The following is a 19,034-nucleotide window of genomic DNA, read 5'->3' on the forward strand; positions in this document are numbered from 1 at the left end:
TGAATAACTTTGTGCCTCCGGACTTTCCATAGCGTTACAAGGTCGTGCATTTACATATCATTTTCCAAAGTAGACGCACAGAGAACACAAGAAAAATGGAGAGGTGGTTAGTAATCAAGCCAAAACATCAGCCCCAGAAGAAACATTCAAAAGAAGCTAACAAAATTGATGACGCTTCAAAATGTAAACGTACATTAAAAGCATCGTGGAAAGAGGAGTTCACGTGGCTTGCAGCAGACGACGCAACGCAAACATTGCATGAATGAAGATGAGTGAATACAGGTACATACTGATGGCAGATGGAAAACAGCGATATCATATACATGCAATGAATGTTATAAGTAGATTTATAATAAACTTAATATTAAAGTGTTGTTCTGTTATATATTCTGATTATCAATCATTAATACTTTGCAACAGTGTTTTTTTTCTTGCGATGAGTCGCGTTTCAAGTTGTGAAAAATGGGGCAGGCAACTTTATGGCTAGTCAAGCAACTTTTCAGAGTTGTCTGCCCTGGTGTCAGCTAACTTTTTGTCATGAGTTAAAAGAACTGTTTTGTCTTCACAAATTTACTCAAGTAAAAGTAAAAGTATGTGGATTTCAAAATACTCCTAGAAATTCAAAATTTCCCTAAACTTACTCAAGTAAATATAACAGAGTAAATGTACTCTGTTACTCCCCACCTCTGCCTCTAGAACCTTGGCATCTCACACATAATGTTGTTGCCTATTTTTTTATGTTGCCTATTTTTGCACTACCGCATATTGCACTAATACCATCCCAAAACTGTATGTAAAATCCTTCATGCCCACGTTTCTTGTGTAAATATTGAGTAAATTATAACCTTTATCTTCTTTGTTCCGTTATCTTCTTTGTTTTCTTTTATCCTCGCTGTTAAATGCAAAACTGGAGTGCCACGTCCAATTTCGTTGTCACAATATGTTCAAATCTCTTTTATAGAATAGAATAGAATATACCTTTATTGTCATTGTTACAAAATGGGTTAACATATTGTGACAACAAAATTGGGCATGACACTCCAGTTTCACACATTCACAGTGAGGTAAAGAAACCAAGAAGATAAGGAACAGAGAAGATAAGGTTATAAAACAAGAAGGATAAAAGAGATTTGAATAGATTAGAATAGAATAGAATATACCTTTATTGTCATTGTTACAAAATGGGTTAACATATGTGACAACAAAATTGGGCATGACACTCCAGTTTCACACTTTCACAGTGAGGTAAAGAAACCAAGAAGATAAGGAACAGAGAAGATAAGGTTATAAAACAAGAAGGATAAAAGAGATTTGAATAGAATAGAATAGAATATACCTTTATTGTCATTGTTACAAAATGGGTTAACATATTGTGACAACAAAATTGGGCATGACACTCCAGTTTCACACATTCACAGTGAGGTAAAGAAACCAAGAAGATAAGGAACAGAGAAGATAAGGTTATAAAACAAGAAGGATAAGGTTATAGTTATAATTTACACAAAATTTACACAAGAAATGTCGGTATGTAGGATGATACTTACAGTTTGGTATCGTAAGAGTTTGTGCAATATGCGTTTGGTGCAAAAATAGTCATCATATTATCATAATATCAGATTTGATTTATTTTCCAAAAATTCCCCTTTTGCTGCAAATCTGGGCGAAAAAATGTCCTCAGATTTCTCTTTGCTATCTCTACCCTCGTGAAGTGAACCTGAGAGTGAGCCGTCTCATCTCCTCTCTCACTAAAAGCAGATGAGGTCAGATCGATGGAGTCCTCTGGGGATTTTCAAGCAACACACGATGAAAGTCGCAGAGGTTGCCCGAAATCGATTCTCTCTACGGGGCCGGGATGTATGTTATGCTTTGGCAAATGTCGGGCACGCGGCAACAATCCCTGCACTTGTTTGTGCGCAGGGTGTTCGGCCACATCAGCTACAGGTCTGACTGGGAACTGGTCAAAGTGGACTTCCGACAGTCCTTCCCTCGCCGATGTGAGGAAGAGGACTACGAGTCCTGGGAGCTCACCGACCTGCAGGTAAGGTCCGCTCGGGTGTTATCCGGTGGCGAGCCGTGCGTTTCCCACCTAGGTCTTCGGTAGTGCTACGTACGAATCGATCCGATTCTCGATAAATGCAAAGTAACTCTGTCATGTTTGCAAATTTCCGGCTTCAAACTCAAAACTCATCTCATCTCATTAGCTGCACCGCTTATCCTCAGTAGGGTCGCGGGGGTGCTGGAGCCCATCCCAGCAATCATCGGGCAGTGGGCAGGGGACACCCTGAACTGGTTGCCAGCCAATCCCAGGGCACACGGGGACAGACAACTCGCTCGCTCATTCACACCTAGGGACAATTTGGACCGGCCAATCCACCTGAAATGCATGTCTTTGGAATGTGGGAGGAAACCGGAGTGCCCGGAGGAAACCCACGGGGAGAACATACAAACTCCGCACAGTAAGTCCGGTAGCTGGATTTGAACCCACACAGGAGGTTCCCAAGACCTTAGAACTGAGCCGCACACGCGCTAACCACTGCGCCGCCGTGCTGCCCCAAACTCAAAACTGAAAAACTGAAAATATTTTCCATCAATTGACAACATGTGAGACACAATCGTAAAGTGGAACCAAATTATTTCAACTTCTATCCATTATCTGTATCGCTTATCCTCAGTAGGGTCACAGGGGTGCTGGAGCCATCCTAGCTATCTTCAGACAGTGGGCAGGAGGACACTCTGTTGTCATGAGTACTGATTCGGGGCACCTGCGGCTGCCCTGTTGGCGCCAACAGCCCTGGTCGCTGATTGGCTCCCTGCCACTTTTTAAACCCCCCGGCTCCCAGTTACCAGCGTCAGACCGTCTGCGAACCTATGCTCTCAGCTAGGCAAGCTTTGTACTATCCGACATTATCCTGCCCTGTTTTTTCCTGCCTGATACCTGTTGCCGACCTGTTTCTGGACCCGTTTCTGCTTTTGCTCCTCCGTCCCGGCCATCGACCTGTTTTGCCCTGTTTCCTGCCTGATACCTGTTGCCGACCTCTTTTCTGGACCCGTTTCTGCTTTTGCTCCACCGTCCCGGCCATCGACCTGTTTTTTCGCTGTCTACGACTACCCTCGCTCGACACAGAAGGGCCGCTTCCGCGTTCCTGCCATCAGCTATCCGTGATCGAGGATCATCGGATCGTGGCTGCAAGCCCTGCTATCTTTCTCAATAAAAACTGAGTAAAACGAACGCTATTGGGTCCTGTCTCTGTTCCTGGCTTGTGGCACCTGAACTGGTTGCTAACCAGTCGCATGGCACACAGACAGACAACTGACTTGCTCATTCACACCTAGGGACAAATTGAGAGGAGATCGAAGTGTCCGGAGGAAAGCCACGCAAGCACGGGAAGACCATGCAAACTGCACAGGGAGCCTTGTAGCTGGATTTGAACCCAGGATCCCAGAACTGTGCCGCAGACGCGCTAACCACTGAGCTGCTGTGCCGCCAATTATTTCAACATTTTATATTATATTTGCAAAAGAGAAACTGAAAAGTAGGTGTTGCAAAAATATTGGCCCCCTGTTCTCTCAGCTAACTGACTCCATGGCAGAGTGCATTTGTGTGTCATTAAATCTCAGTTTAAATGCAGCTGCTCTGTGATGGGCTCAGAGTTCTGTGAAAGGAGACCGACGGCATTATGAAGACCAAAGAACACACTGGACAGATCTAATATCAAGTTGTGGAAAAGTTCAAAACAGTAATAGGATACTCGTTTAAAATCGTTTTGGTTTTATTTTTTTGTGTTGTTTTTGGCTCAGGGGGTGAGGTGAAGATATTCTTCTATCTTTGCTTTAAAGTGCTCAATCCTTTCATAACTTGGAGAAGTAGCTTTTTTTCTTGATTTGGGTCGCAGCTTGTCATCATAGTCGAATGGTGGATTCGGAAGTCAGGCCAGTTGAGAACCACTGCCCTAGGCCAGCTAGAAGGTCCTGGCTCCGCCAACTCCGAATCTGACTGGCTAAAGCAACACCTTTACTGACACTTATTTTATGCTACAGGGCCTGCAGAACTGATTGTGAAGGCCTCCAGGTATATTTCTGACTGTGGCTATGAGTAATGGCTGAAATGTGATTGGTTGGAAGCTCAAATATGAAAGCACACATCTGGAAGCAGTGTAACCAGGGGAAAAGCAATGACAGGAAGCCGGCAGACAGTTTGGAATTATTTCATAAGTAGTCATTGACGAAATAGAATTCAGACATTTTGAGGTCAGCAGAGAAGGCCTTGCAGGCCCTGACGGCACGCAACTGGTGTTATCACACTAGCCCCAGCTCACCTAATGGCCATGTTTTTTCATCAGGGCGAGAAGTGCATCATGGGCCAGGAGAAGACGTTCCGCCGGAGGAAAGAAGATTCGTTCTGTGTCAAAGGCAAGAGCTACACCTCGGCCCTGGAGACCAAAGCATGCCAGTGCACGGAAAAGGATTTCGATTGGTAAGCCTGACCAGAGAACGTAAAGATGGCGTGTTTCCTTTTGCTCACGTGTTTTTGTGCCCATAGCGACTTCGGTTTCGGGCGATCCCTCGCGGAAAGTGGACCGTGTGTTGCCGATTTCTGGCACAGACCTGACTCGCCGCCTGACGATTGCCACCCGGGGAGAACTTTCCAGTCCGGCACGGGGTCTGTACAAGACATTCAAATGTATATTTGATGAGTCCATAGATTAGTTGACACTCAAAATAAGGAGAGAAGACATTAATTCATTTTGAACTTGCTAGAAGGACAGGTGAGGACTGTACAAAAACCCCTCGTGCAGCAGAAATTCGAAACTTAAAGTTTAGTAGACACTTCAAATAAGGAGATAAGACATCAATTCATTTGGAACTTGCAAGGAGAACAAGTGAGGACTGTACAAAAAACGTCGTGATGCAAATTTCCAATTGTATATTTGATGACTTTATAGTTTAGTAAACACTCAAAATAAGGAGAGAATACATTAATTCATTTTGAACTTGCTAGAAGGACAGGTGAAGACTGTACAAAAAACCCTCATGCATCAAAAATTTGAAATATATATTTGATAAGTTTATAATTTAGTAGACACTCAAAATAAGGAGAGAAGACATCAATTAATTTAACTTGCTAGGAGGACAGGTGAGGACTGTACAAAACCCTTCATGATGCAAAACATTCAAATGTATATTTGTTGAGTTTATAGTTTAGTAAACACTCAAAATAAGAAGAGAAGACATCATTTCATTTGGAACTTGCAAGGAGAACAGGTGAGGACTGTACAAAAAACCTCATGATGCAAGATTTTCAAATGTATATTTAATGAGTTTATAGTTTAGTAGACACTCAAAATAAGGAGAAAAGACATCAATTCATTTTGAACTCGCAAGGAGAACAAGTGAGGACTGTGCAAAAACCGTCGTGATGCAAAAAATTCCAAATGAATATTTAATATGTTGATGGTTTAGTAGACACTCAAAATAAGGAGAGACGACATTATTTAATTTTGAACTTGCTAGGAGGAGAGGTGAGGACTGTACAAAAACCATCGACATGCAAAAAATCCATATTGTTCTGAAGGTCCTCCCCAGAAATATTTTATTAAATCCCTTTGGTCACAAAAAGGGTGTGGGTATCAAAGAATGGCAAAATCATTGGCCAATAGTGACCTTGATGTACACCAGGGTGGGTATTGGGTTCAAATATTGGGCCAGGAGCCCTGGCTTGGAGGCCTTTCCACATTCTCATTTGCATCGATAAATAAATACAGTCATAGTTTAGTTGAATCAAGTTAGTTGGTTTTGAAACACTCAGAATTAAAGCAAAATAAGAAACTAGGTCCCTGTTTTAACCACCTTGGTATTTAATTTTGTAGGATTTTGTAGTGCTTCTGTAGTATTTTCTCGTATTACTCTAGTAGTATTTTGTAGGATTTTTGTAGTAATTTCTTAGTGATATTTTTGAATTATTTCTGTAGTAGTATGTTTGTAGTATAACTCCATCGTTGTTGTCATTTAAATTCAATTAAAAGAACAAAAATAAGAAGAAGAAAAAATGGAGGGTCAGTTACCCTCCTCAACAGTGTGTAGAGTAAAGCCCTGCTTGATTTCTACCCGTTCAGTCAATCGGCGCGTTTGAAAGGGACCACATCTCATTTTGTTGTGAATTTGTTTGTTTTGTTTCTTTTTTTGTCACAATCAGCACACAGGGTAGACCCAATTGCGTAACGTTTTCTCACAATTTTATTGAAAGAAGGAGGAAGGGCAGTGCCCGCGATCCGATGCTCGCAGGAAGCAAGTTGCTCTCGCGATCGGATTGTGATCCGAATACGGAAGTGGATCTTCCTTAGCGGCCGATGGCGGTGTCAGGAACGGAAAAACAGGTCGATAGCCGGGACAGGAGAGAAAAAAACGTGGTCGGGGTCAGAAACGGGTCATAAGCCGAGACGGCAGAGCAGACGTGGTCGGGATCAAAAACGGGTCGTAGCTGGAGACAAACGGGAGGAAACACAGGACAGGCGAGAGTCAGGGTCAAAAAAGGCTTGCCTTGTATCAACAGAGGTTCGCAGACGGACTGAATCCAGGAGAGTGACAGGACTGGGTTTAAATAGGGACAGGGAGCCAATCAGATGAAGGAAGAAAGGGAAATAATGAAAACAACGAAGAAGGAAAAATGCAAAAAACGAAAATGGTGTATGAATATCTGCTGGAAAGTACAGGAAACGGTTTAAAAGTGTTATATTTTCAGCGTTTTCCCCGGTATATAAAACTTTGTTAACTGAATAATGAAATAATTATCAATGTTTAGGGACACGCTTTATGAATATTTTGAATTTCGTTTTGTATGTGGCTATTTTAAAGCAGTTTCAGGGGGTCACTTATACGCAGTGTGGGCATATATTCGAGTAAATATGGTAATTGAAGTTGTTTTTCTTTGGCTGTTCATTTTATTTAAATACATTCTGTCTTTAACCATATTTATTCAACACAAAAACATACATATAAATCAAAAATATGAATATTGTTTTTAGTTTCAATACTAACCTTTTTTAAAAAATGGTAGTGCTGTACTCTACTCGTGACTTTTCCTGAACGGGCGTCCTCTAGTGGCCATTTTAATGAACTGAAATTTCGAGGAATATTGAACTGACAATAATGGAATAATTTCATGCAATTGACTGACGTGTGTGGGGACTGTGATTTCCATAGTTTTTTTTTAATCATAACTTGGCAGAATTTTTTGAGAAAATACCGAGGATCCAAAAGACGACTTAATTTGGTTAAATTAAGACTTATTGTCTTAATTTAACCAAATTATTGTCAGCATTGTCGGATATAAAAACGACGATTTTTGGACTACATTTGGTCCACCATGGATAGGATACACTCAACCCAATTTGAGACCTTTATTTTTTTATTAATTCATGTTAAAAAAGCACCAAAACATGTTTAGCCCTGTTTATGTCAAGTGCTTTAAATAATGACATGTTGATATTTCCTCGCAGGTACCGCAAGGTGGTGTCAAACGCGTGCGAGGGAGGCCTGGATAAAGTGCAGAGTGGAAAATCAACTAATTGCCCTCTGCTGCCACCTAGAGGATTAAAAGTCAACATTAAAGGGCAGATGCTGGCTGTGGCCCCCGGCGATGACGTCACATTCATCGTACACCAGGAGGAGGTGAGCTGGAACAAGGAACTGAGAATATCACAGTAGGAGATGATTTTCTCAATGACGCTTTTAAGAAGAAATGTCTTATTGCTTTTCATTCCTTGTTCGTTTTTATATCCGGGTTAAAAGTTGTGAGGTCAGTAAAAGTGAAAGATGAAGATGAGCTGCCATAACATCCTACCTTCTCGAGATGCCCTACCATAGGCTGATCCGACAGCAAGTTTCTTTTCTTTATGATCAAGTCATGTTTATTTGCCCCCCCCTTATCACAAGGGGTGCACAGACCACAGACTATTGCAAACTACAGACTATTATGACACCATCCCCTCATCTAAAACCTACATGAGGGTTAGGAAAAACTCAAAAACCTCAGGATGAGTCAAGTCAAGTCATGTTTATTTGTGACGCCCTTAATCACAATGAGTCTCAAAGGGTTGCGCAGACCACAGACTATTGCAAACTACAGACTATTATGACACCATCCCCTGATCTCAAACCTACGTGAGGGCAAGGAAAAACTCAAAATCCTCAGGATGAGTCAGGTCAAATCAAGTCATGTTTATTTGTGACGGCCTTAATCACAAGAAGTCTCAAAAGGCTGCACAGACCACAGACTATTGCAAGCTACAGACTATTATGACACCATCGCCTGATCTTAAACTTACATGAGAGCAAGGAAAAACTCAAAAACCTCAACATGGGGAAAATGAAGAAACCTTGAGAAGAGACCGCACATGAGGTAATCCCCCTTCCAGGGTGATCAGGCCACAATGGATCTTGCAATAAAAAAAAATACACAGATATCATCAACAGGAAGTATAGGTCATTCATAAGCTATAGAATAGAAGTGTGTTTTAAGCCTAGATCTTAACAGTTCTACTGAGAACAAAATGAATAAATGTATATATATATATATATATATATATATATATATATATATATATATATATATATATATATATATATATATATATATATATATATATATATATCACACACACACCGGAGCTATATCCCCCTAGTGGGAAGTGGCTAGTGTCTTTTCTGACTCTTTCTGGGAGATTGGTACAGAGGAGGGGATTCCCAGCCCCCTTGCTCAACCTAACTGATGTGTTGGGAGTCATTAGGTGACCAAACCCCCCAATTTCAGTTCCAACCCCCACTACCAAGCGCCAAGCAGGAGGACAAAGGGTACCAATGTTGTATGGCATGACCTGGCTGAGGCTTGAACCGGCAACCTCTTAGTCTCGGGGCGGGCGCCCTACCCCAAGGCCTCCGAGCTGGTGGTTCCCATTTATGAATGTTCATAAACACACAAAAGGCAGGGACATATTTGACAATTAAAACATAAATAATCCGCAAAATGGATTAAAAAGGGACTTTTTATATAATACATACCTGTCAATGTATACATTTTTTATTTTTATCATGTTTGGGATAATTTCAATTTGTGTACTGCTGTATAACAATTTTTATAGGAATATTTTGTTTTAAAAAATGTTTTTTCGCTTCTAATCGCTAATCTGTTACGTATGATAAACCAACACTTAATTCGCTGCAAGTGGAGAAAGAACTAAGAAAAATACTGAAAGAATTGTTTGTGTAGTTTATTTCGTAAACAAAATAAACCTACTGAATAATCTTTGTTTTTATATTACATAGCCTGCCTTGTTGTGAGTAAATAGGTGTGGCATTGTTTTTTAAAATTCTATAATCACTGAACAAATGGGATTACAATTTTCAATGAGGGAAGCGATTGGCTGAGGTTGACAGGCCTACTCAAAATTTTAGAACAGAATCTCGCTTTTTTTAAATTTAGAATTAAGAGTAGATAGGGTTCGCACGGGTTTTTCGAATCCTCGAAAATGCTTGAATTTTAATGTCTTGTGAAGGTTTGAAAAATGTTTGAATTTTGGGTGAAATGTTTGTAAATGCTTGACATTGTTGCCATGTTTCTCAGGAGTCCGACTCGATAGCCCAGGGGTCTCCAACCTTTTTCAAGCGTCGAGCTACTTTTTGCTACTCATTAGCGAAAGGCCACCAATTTCACCCCTGTGGTACACCATGCGTTAAATGAAGACAAAATAAATCGAGCCTGTTTATAAATGAAACATACATGCCTTCTCTGCTGGCTTCGCTTTGCTTTGCTTTTCTTCTTCCCTTGTGACTAACGGCAGCTGGCATCAGTTTGTAAGTCGTTGTCATGGTGTCCCAAGAGGACGGGTGAAGAGACTGAGATTCAGGGTGCTGGAAAAATTGGAAAACTTTGCTTTAAAAGTGCTTGAATTTGGCCATGAAAAATGTGTAATAACCCCAATCAGATTACCGTCAATAAATTCGACTGAAATTGTTGCCCCGGCTGACCCAGGGGGACACCAGCAGCACCAAATACCAGGTGGACCTTGGAGACGGCTTCCGGGCCATCTACCGGAACCTGACTGTGACGGACGAGCCTATTCAGCACCGTTATGAGCAGCCCGGCATTTACAAAGTTTCCGTCCAGGCCGAGAACGCCGCGGGTGGAGACCAGACCAGCATGTACATTCAGGTCACAGGTCAGGAAAAGCGCTTTCAATCTGAGCCTTTGGCGCCCCTTAGTGGCTTTCAAGTATTTTGCGGCCTATAAAGCGCACCTTAAAAACTTAAATTATCGTATTTTCCGCACTATAAGGCGCACCGGGTTATAGGGCGCACCCCCCAAAAAAAGTTTTTGGTCCTATATTTTCCATACATAAGGCGCACCGGGTTATAAGGCGCCACAATGGGAACGTCGACAAAACAGTCAGATAGTTCAGTCCAACTTATTACCCCCTTAACATTCCAAAAGCTTGCAAAGAAGCAAATACGTGTCCCAGACATGTACGGTAACAGTGTCTGTACGATGTCACCTATCACTCAAATGCATCGTTCCACATATCATTCGGAAGGTTAAAGTCTTGGGATTCAAGAAATGCCAAACATTTCTTAGTTTCCATTTTAATTTTTTGCTGGCAACTGTGTGGACAGCAAAGTAAGAATTTTATTGTGGAGGGAAACGGGGTTCTTTACTGTGCATATGACAATAAACACTTTGAATTGAATTTAGTTTAAAAACAGACTCATCACAGAAACATCAAGATCGTTCTAAAACAAGATACCGGGAAAATATAAAGCCGCATATCTCACCTAAGTTCTCTTGCAGCCTTCACGTTCATTAATGATACGTAACCATGGTCTTCTTACAACCGTGAGTGTCGTAAATCCAGGAGAGTCAAATATTTACAAATACAGAATAGTAAAAAAATGTTTTCTCTATGCCGTAGTGCAACGTGTGATTCACATTCATCTTTTTTGGCCAATTGCAGGCTTTGTTTCGCCCCTTTATCCTATGCGAGCCTGTAAATGATAAAGAGGATCCGCCCCCTTTACCTCTGAATAACTTTAGCCAATATTGACTGATTCAAATGATTATTGACACATTGGTTAGGGAATGAAACGCCGGTATATAAATCCACCTCGGACTACTTCGCCTTCGGGGGAAAATCGAGTCGGCGGCTGCTGCTTGCCTTAGTTGCAAGACTTTGCGACTTAATATTGATCCATATATAAGGCGCACTGTATTATAAGGCGCATGGTCAGCTTTTGAAAAAAATAAAGGCTTTTAGGTGCGCCTTATAGTGCGGAAAATACGGTAGCCTGAAATTGGAAGGTGCGCCTTAGACCCGGTGCGCCTTATATACCGCAGAATACGGTGGTTAAAATTGGTATTGCATACCGTAATTTTAGTCAAGTCATTTTTATTTGTATAGCCCTCTATCACGAGAAGTCTCAAAGGGCTAAAAAGACTGCAGCCTATTATTACACTATCCCCTGATCTAAAACCTACATGAGGGAAAGGAACAACTCAAAACATCAGCATGAAGAAACGCAATTACTTTCCTCTGTAACCAGTACTGCAACGGGTTATAAATACAATTTTGTAACTCTTTTGTCTTTGTTTACACAGTACATTATTGTGTTTTTCCACTACTTGTTTTGAAGGCGTGCATTACCTCACGAGCTCTTTCGGTATACTTCCATATTTTGAGCAATGATCAAATCAAAGATTGTATGCAACAGAGTCAAACCTGGGTGCCAACCTTTTATTTCTAGACCACCAGTTGTATAGATAACATACAAAAAGGCATAACAGCTCTTCTCATTTTTTCACTATTATTACTTATGTGCCAGAAACAGTGATTTGTATTGTTCATTCTAAGAGATTAAACCAGGGGTGTTAAAGTCACACGATCGGACAAACATTCTCTCGAGGGCCGGACTAGTAGATTAGAAAGAGAGAAGGGGAAAGGGAGTGAAAGAGAGGGAAGGGGAAAGCGAGAGCAAGAGAGGGGAAAGCAAGAGAGACAGAGACAGAGACAGAGAGACAGAGAGAGAGAGAGAGAGCAAGAAGCAAAAGAGAGGGAGAGAAGTGATAGAGAGAGAAAAGCAAGGGAGAGAAAAAGAGAGAGAGAGAAAAGTGAAAGCAAGAGAGAGAGCAAAAAGGGAGACACAGAGAGAGAGAGAAGTGAGAGAGAGAGAGAGAGAGAGTAAAGCAAGCACGAGAGAGAGAGAAAGTGAAAAGAGAGAGAGAGAAAGCAAAAAGCGAGACAGTGAGATAAAGTGAAAAGAGAGAGAAAAAATGCAAGAGAGAGAGAATAAAGCAATAGATAGAGAGAGATAGAGAGAGAGAGTGAGAGAGAAATAAATACAACTACTTTAAGAGGCACCTGGCTTTGGCCACATCAAATGGACATATTTCAACCTGCAGCTCGTTTTTCTCTTGCGCTTCCCTCAGCATTGTCTCGCGGGCCACATTCGATCCCTTAGCCTGTTTGACACCCCTGGGTTAAACAGTCTCCACTTCTTCTTGTGCGTCAATAGCGTTGCAAAAGACGTAAACCGATAAAAGTTTTTCAATAAAATACTATAGAAGCTCTTTTATGTACGTACACATAAAAACTGAAAGGCTGTTGACGCACAGGTGAAGTAGTGGAACTCTGTTTAACCTATCAGAATGCACTATGCAAATCTGTGTTTCTGGTACTGTGAGTAAAAAAAGTCTGATCATGAGATAAGCTATAATGCCTTTCTGTATGTCATCTTTAACACTGGATTTGGTTTGATTCCCATATTATATAATATTATTTATTATATAATTAATTATTAATAATATTCATATAATATTTTGTGATTTGAATCAGGGATATTTCATTGTAGCACTATTATATGCCATAAGTGTATTGAGAGCCCAATGGCTCTTACTGTAGTCTCAATTTAGAGTCCGGTGTGTCTTATATAAGAAGAACATATGTCACAGAAGACAATTTTTGGGGTTTCACCTTATGAATCTGTCCTACCTATAGTGCGAAAAATCCGGAACATCATAAGCAAAAATATAACCCTCTGTTGTTTCTGTTCTCGTCTCAGCGCCCTTGCAAGAAGTGCACTTGGAAGTGATTCCCATCGCCGAGAGAAACCAGCAAGTCAACCTGACGGCCATCGTCCTTCCTTCTGAGGCCAATTTAACCGTCTTCTACTGGTGGATCGGAGACAGCCCACAGGTAAACGAATTCCGGTGAAACATGTCCGACGTTTTTGAGCTGACTAACGTCAGGTGCGGCCGGCGTGCAGCCAATCTTAACTCTACGCAACAGCATCCTGATCAGCTTCCCGGAAGCAGGAGACATTTCCGTCAGCGTCCAAGCGTCCAACGGCAGGTCTACGGTGCAGGACGCCAAGATGGTCCACGTCTACGGTAAAATAGAAGTCGGTCCGCTGTGAGGGAACTTGGGTCAGAAATGTGAGTTTTGCTCCAGCAGAAAGCTTCCACGTGGTCCCTCTGAGCTTCAGCGAACATCTAGATCGCTTCAATCCCGACATCCCCGAGTGGAGAGAGGACGTAGGCCGAGTCGTCACGGAGATGCTGAGCAAGGTGAAGCTTGCATGCTAATGGATATAGATATACATTCGAATTGAATTGATTGGTCCCCTCGGGGAAATTCACCTCAGAAATACTCATCTACCTTGAAATGGTTCAGTCCATTTGATTCCTGGCGTAGCTCCTTTTTCGCATGGCTATAAACTCGCATGGAAGAAATTCCCCTGGAATTTTTTAAAAATAAGCCACGTAATAAAATATTACTATAGACTACACAAAGCGAACTCTTCATATTTCTAGACTTGTGCAATCTTGAGAGCTTGCAAACAAATACCGTATTTTCCGCACTATAGGGCGCACCGGGTTATAGGGCGCACCCCCAAAAAATAGTTTTTGGTCCTATATCTTCCATAGATAAGGCGCGACACATTGGTTAGGCAATGAAACGCCGGTATATAAATCCCAGCATACACCACGGACTTGCTACGCCATTGCTAAACTCGGCCGATTGCAGGGTTTGTTTTGGCCATCTAGCCAATCCGAGGCTCCGAATAACTTCAGCCAATAGTGATCGATTCAAATGATGATTGACACATTGGTTAGCCAATGAAACGCCGGTATATAAATCCCAGCATACACCGTGGACTACTCCACAATCGGGGTAAAATCGAGTCGGCGGCTGTTGAGTAAGTTGCGAGACCTTGCGAATTTAATATTGAGCCATATATAAGGCGCACTGTTTTATAAGGCGCATGGTCAGCTTTTGAAAAAAATTAAGACTTTTAGGTGCGCCTTATAGTGTGGAAAATACGGTACTTTGCTAAGACACTCTATCTATTTTGTCTCTGGGCTTTAAACCACTCCAAGATCTCCATTTTCTGTGTACTATCCAACTTTTACTTTCTCAAAGCATGAACTATTGCAATAAGTTACAGATGAACACACCAAAATTCAGCACACTTTTAACGTAAATTCCGTGCTTACGTTTGCTCATTTGTCACGGTTGCCATGGTGCCCAATTGGCCTCGCCCATGTGTGTCACGATTGCCATGGTGCCCGATTGCCTCGCCCGTGTGGCGCCAGCTGCGGCTAGTTGAGAGATTGGCTGTCTGTCTATATAAAGCTCAGTGCTCTCTTGCTTCGGTTGTCAGCCCGTCAAACGAACTTCTGCCCCACAAGACGTGGGTTCTGACTCGGTCCTCATTTGCTGGTGGTATTTCAAGTCCGGTATTGTTCCCGTTTATTTTTGTCTTGTTTAATTTCGGGTTCCAGTTTTGCTTCCGTCAGTTTTTGTCCTGTTTGTTAGTTTCTCCAGTTTTTGTTCGGGTCTAGTTTCTCCTGTTTATTTTCGTTATCCTGATTCATCATCCATCTCGTCAGTCTCTGGCTTCCCGTCTCTCCACGCCAGACCGGCTGCCTAACGTGCGTTACTCCCCGTAATTTTCCGTAAAATAAAGGCTTGTGTGAGAACGTCATGCGATTGGTCCCGATCCTGTTCTGGTTCTTGACTGGTTCTTGATTGAGTTCGTATATTGTTCCTGTATTGGCTTGCACTCCTTATCATTCGCTACCGGTGACACACACCAAATATGTGCATATAAGCTAACCCCTTTTTGGGTAATTTCATAGTTGTAAATTTGGCATATATGCCATACATACGGTAGGGATAATATCTGCATTAAGTGAAATTCAGCGCCCTCATACGTATTGGCAGACCGAGAGTTGTGTATGTAATCGTATGTGACAATATGAGTGATGTTGAATTATTCAGCAGTTGGAGAACATCATAATTGATTACCTACACTTAATTTACAACTTTATTTATATCTGTACATTCAAGGAAACTGTGGGGGTCAGATGCATCGACATTTCGTTCTGTATACACGTGTACTAGAATGACAATAAAGTAGATCTGAATCTGAATCTCTGAATCTGAATGAGTAATGCAGTAACGCTCCAGGTAATAACAGGCTACTTGTTACCAAGAAAAGTAATTTCCTTATAGGAATGCTTTCATTTGTAACATGTTATAATTCCTCGTTTAACTGGCGTTTTGGGTTAACGTGCATGACTGCCCCATTTCCCGTAAAATAAAGCTTGTGTGAGAAACGTCACGCATCTGGGTCCTTCTCCTGTTCTGGTTCTTGACAATTATACATTGAACTGAAAGGACAAACCCAATTTCTAGGCTAAAGTATTTGTTTGAGAAATCAAAATATTCTATAAACGTTTCCTTTTTTACAAATAACTTCACGCCTGTCAAGTTAGAATTTTAAAAATAATCATGCGGGGTTTTTTTTGCACTACTGTGATGATCAAGGACACCATCCTCTTTATTACTCGTGATACTTTGTCACCATTGATAGAAAACTGCTTATACCTTCCGGTTTTCAACCTGAAGTGTTGAAAGAGCCATATTAGACCGAAAAAAACAAATGAAGTACCGTAAATTCCGGACTATAGAGCGCACCTGATTATAAGCCGCACCCCAACATTTTGAGAGGATAACCGCTTTTGTACTTACACAAGACGCACCTGTATATAAGCCGCATGCGCCCACATTAAAATATGTAACAAAATCACGAAATTAACCCACACCCTACTTTGAGTCCCGCGATTTTAACCAAACATAAGGTACGTAGTTCAAAAACCACAGCTGGCAAAATGAATGGAAAATGATACCGGTAGTTAAGATTTGATGCAGACCTGCAGAGTCCAGGTCCCGTTAAAAGTAATCCAAGGAAAAGGTAAGGGTGAGAAAAATTTATATCCACTATTGTCTGTCCACAAACACTCACCTTTACCGGTCCCCACTTCCCGTCATCCCCCGCGTCTGTTACGCCCCTTTTTTTTAATTGGTCAGTGCAGGACTTATTAGAATAAGTGTCCCAAATAAATACAAATAAATACATTACAAAAATATACAGTTGCAAATACATATTATACATGGTTACACATATTTACAAAGAAAGACAGTACACCGAGAGAGTTTTCAAAGCTTTAATGATAATATTATAACTTTCATCCCAAACCGTGCCTGTGAAGGGTAGCAAAACGCTACTAGCAACACGCTCGCAATACAGTTAACGGGTCTGTTAAAAAAACATACCGTACATGTAGAAATCACGGTAAACCGTTCTCATTTTCCTCCCTATAATTGACGTCATCAAAGTTGTCCTCCTTTAGAATGAGTAAGACACTTTGTCATATAGACGTCGTCCCACGCTCCTATTCAAAAACACGCTAGCAGCACGCTCGAAAGGTAATTCTTTATCGGACTGCTCGATTGCGTTTAGCTTGTAAGCTGTGTCATGTGCCTTGAACTCGAGCGCCGCTGGCGGCTGTAAGAAAAATTACATTAATTGGCCGCATCACTGAATAAGCCGCAGGGTTAAAACGTTTGGGTAAAAAGTAGCGGCTTATAGTCCGGAATTTACTGCATGCCTGGGACTGCAAACCATTAAAAGCCTTTTATAAGCCTTACAAGGAAAAAAACTAATATTGTCTCTATATTTATTGGACAACGTAAGAATGAGTTTTGGTTGCTATTTTCCAGAAACTATATAGTTTTCCATTATCAAACATCTTGAAAATGTATCAGGGAGCCGCTAGGGAGAAATAAAGAGCCGCATGCAGCTCCAGAGGAAATAAAACGGGTCTATGGAACGATCTGCCAGGGACATCAGGTCTGCAGGGACCCACTTTTTAATATGGCTTTTAATCATTTTTTATCTTAATTTGGATCATTTTTTTACTGTAAAGTAAATTTTTACTGTATCATATTTTACATTTTTACACTTTTATCTTTTGTTCTGTAGTTGTTTTCTATTTCTATTATTTCAGTGTTTCCTCATTTAGGGGGCCCACTCTGGCAGGGTGTGGTTCAATGGCTGAAATCCTGAGGCCATCTGCTATTATCCCTATCAGTGTGGATAAGCCTCCCTCAGGTCATTTTCCTCACATAGTTAGTCTGTGCCTTGTCGTAATCATATTTTATTTCTAATACCATTTATTTTGGGAGCGGGGTTTTATGGTCCTGTTGTACGCTGAATGCTTTTATACAGCACTTTGAGTGGCAATTTATTGCCTGAAAAGTGTTTTACCAATCAATTTTTGATTTGAAGTAGTCCAACTTTGTTGGGGATAGAAAGCATCTTCCTCTGCTTTTTTGCCTCCTTGGTGTCAGTCCAGAGCGTTTTGTTGACATGATGGCTTTTAGAGAAACTTGAAATCGAAAAAAAATTTCTCTACATAATGTAGGTTCTGCGTATGTGTACAACTCGGACCACACTGTCATTGGGGCGACTGTTTAGCCCATCAGAATGCACAATGAGTGATAAAAATCAGTAGAGTAGCAAAACAACAATACAGCAAAGGATTACTGTAGTCCCAACATTGGACTCAATTGATTCAATTGTTTTTTCCCCCCAAAAAGGTCACAGGGGTTCCCCAAGAGTCCTTAGTTACCGTTGTGAAGGCGGGCCTGCCCACTGCCGCTGACCTGTACGTCCTTCCGTCGGATAGCGCCCCAACGATCCCTTCGCAAGACAAGGTCAACAATCTAACAATGGCCGCCTCAAGCAAGTCCACTCGATTTTAATTCGTGTTTTTTGCCTACAGCGTATCCCGGCCATTATGCAGGTTTTGAAAGGGCACAACATCAGCTTTGTGGTGCGTGGAGGCCTCCAGGTTTTGGTCCTGCCAGCGGACCCCAATGCAGGTATTGGCACCATGCTTCCGATACCGCTCGGGGACCACTCGGGTTTTTGTTTTAACGGCAAGTTATTGGTTTCTTCCCCAAGGGTTAAAGCTAAATGCCCTTGAGGCCACGTCCACTGCAACAGAAATTGGTGCGTTGCTCACAGTCTGATTCTTCCCGCTTTGCTCTTGGAGAACCTTCCCTTGGAGAACTTTCCGATTTCACTTTTCCCTCCCCTGGTTTTCCCAACAATCCAACTGGAATCAGCCTTGGCTTTGTTACACCAATGCTGACTTGGCCGAGAAAAGGCCAATTAGCTTGATGCTAACAAATCATTCAAAAATACCGTTCTTAAATGAATAAACCTAGTGTTAGAGTTTGTGTTAGGGTTAGGGGGTTATAGAGTTTGGGGTGTAAGGTTAGAGCACATGTTGTCAACGTTTAATATAACGTCAAGAGTGCTTTGGCCCAAAACTACATTTCCCACAATGCCTGTCGACTACCGCGAAGTGCTGGCTCAGGGCGACTACACGCCAGTATATTTGTATCTTTGACAAGAGTTGAGAAATAAACTTTCCTAAAACTGTCCAAAAATATTTATTTTGTTATTTTGTTATACGACATTAATCAGTTCCCGGATTGTGTGCCCGGAACCAAAATTGCTTCTATCTTGAGCGAATGTTCCTGATACCAAATAACTGAAAATGGCTGGATTTGTTCTCGGCCTACAAAGGCATCCGAGGTTAACCCTGAATAGCTATATAACACATCTTTCTGGCC

At 41.5% G+C, this 19,034-nt stretch overlaps 1 protein-coding gene across 1 annotated transcript in view; it reads left to right on the forward strand.

Annotated features, from left to right (window-relative positions):
* Nucleotides 1-19,034, forward strand: part of sorcs2 (sortilin-related VPS10 domain containing receptor 2) — a 235,647-nt gene that overhangs the window by 206,338 nt on the left and 10,275 nt on the right. The window contains exons 15-25 of the mRNA XM_088348692.1: nucleotides 1,918-2,038; nucleotides 4,341-4,474; nucleotides 4,541-4,660; nucleotides 7,497-7,668; nucleotides 10,028-10,214; nucleotides 13,105-13,238; nucleotides 13,309-13,432; nucleotides 13,497-13,609; nucleotides 17,991-18,107; nucleotides 18,176-18,275; nucleotides 18,358-18,405. Coding sequence (XP_088204818.1) covers nucleotides 1,918-2,038; nucleotides 4,341-4,474; nucleotides 4,541-4,660; nucleotides 7,497-7,668; nucleotides 10,028-10,214; nucleotides 13,105-13,238; nucleotides 13,309-13,432; nucleotides 13,497-13,609; nucleotides 17,991-18,107; nucleotides 18,176-18,275; nucleotides 18,358-18,405 — 1,370 coding nt within the window. The remainder of the gene's footprint in view (nucleotides 1-1,917; nucleotides 2,039-4,340; nucleotides 4,475-4,540; nucleotides 4,661-7,496; nucleotides 7,669-10,027; nucleotides 10,215-13,104; nucleotides 13,239-13,308; nucleotides 13,433-13,496; nucleotides 13,610-17,990; nucleotides 18,108-18,175; nucleotides 18,276-18,357; nucleotides 18,406-19,034) is intronic.

The sequence above is a fragment of the Urocampus carinirostris genome, chromosome 11 (assembly GCF_059441175.1).
Source record: "Urocampus carinirostris isolate Australia breed hairy pipefish chromosome 11, RoL_Ucar_1.0, whole genome shotgun sequence".
Taxonomy (NCBI): Eukaryota; Metazoa; Chordata; class Actinopteri; order Syngnathiformes; family Syngnathidae; genus Urocampus; species Urocampus carinirostris.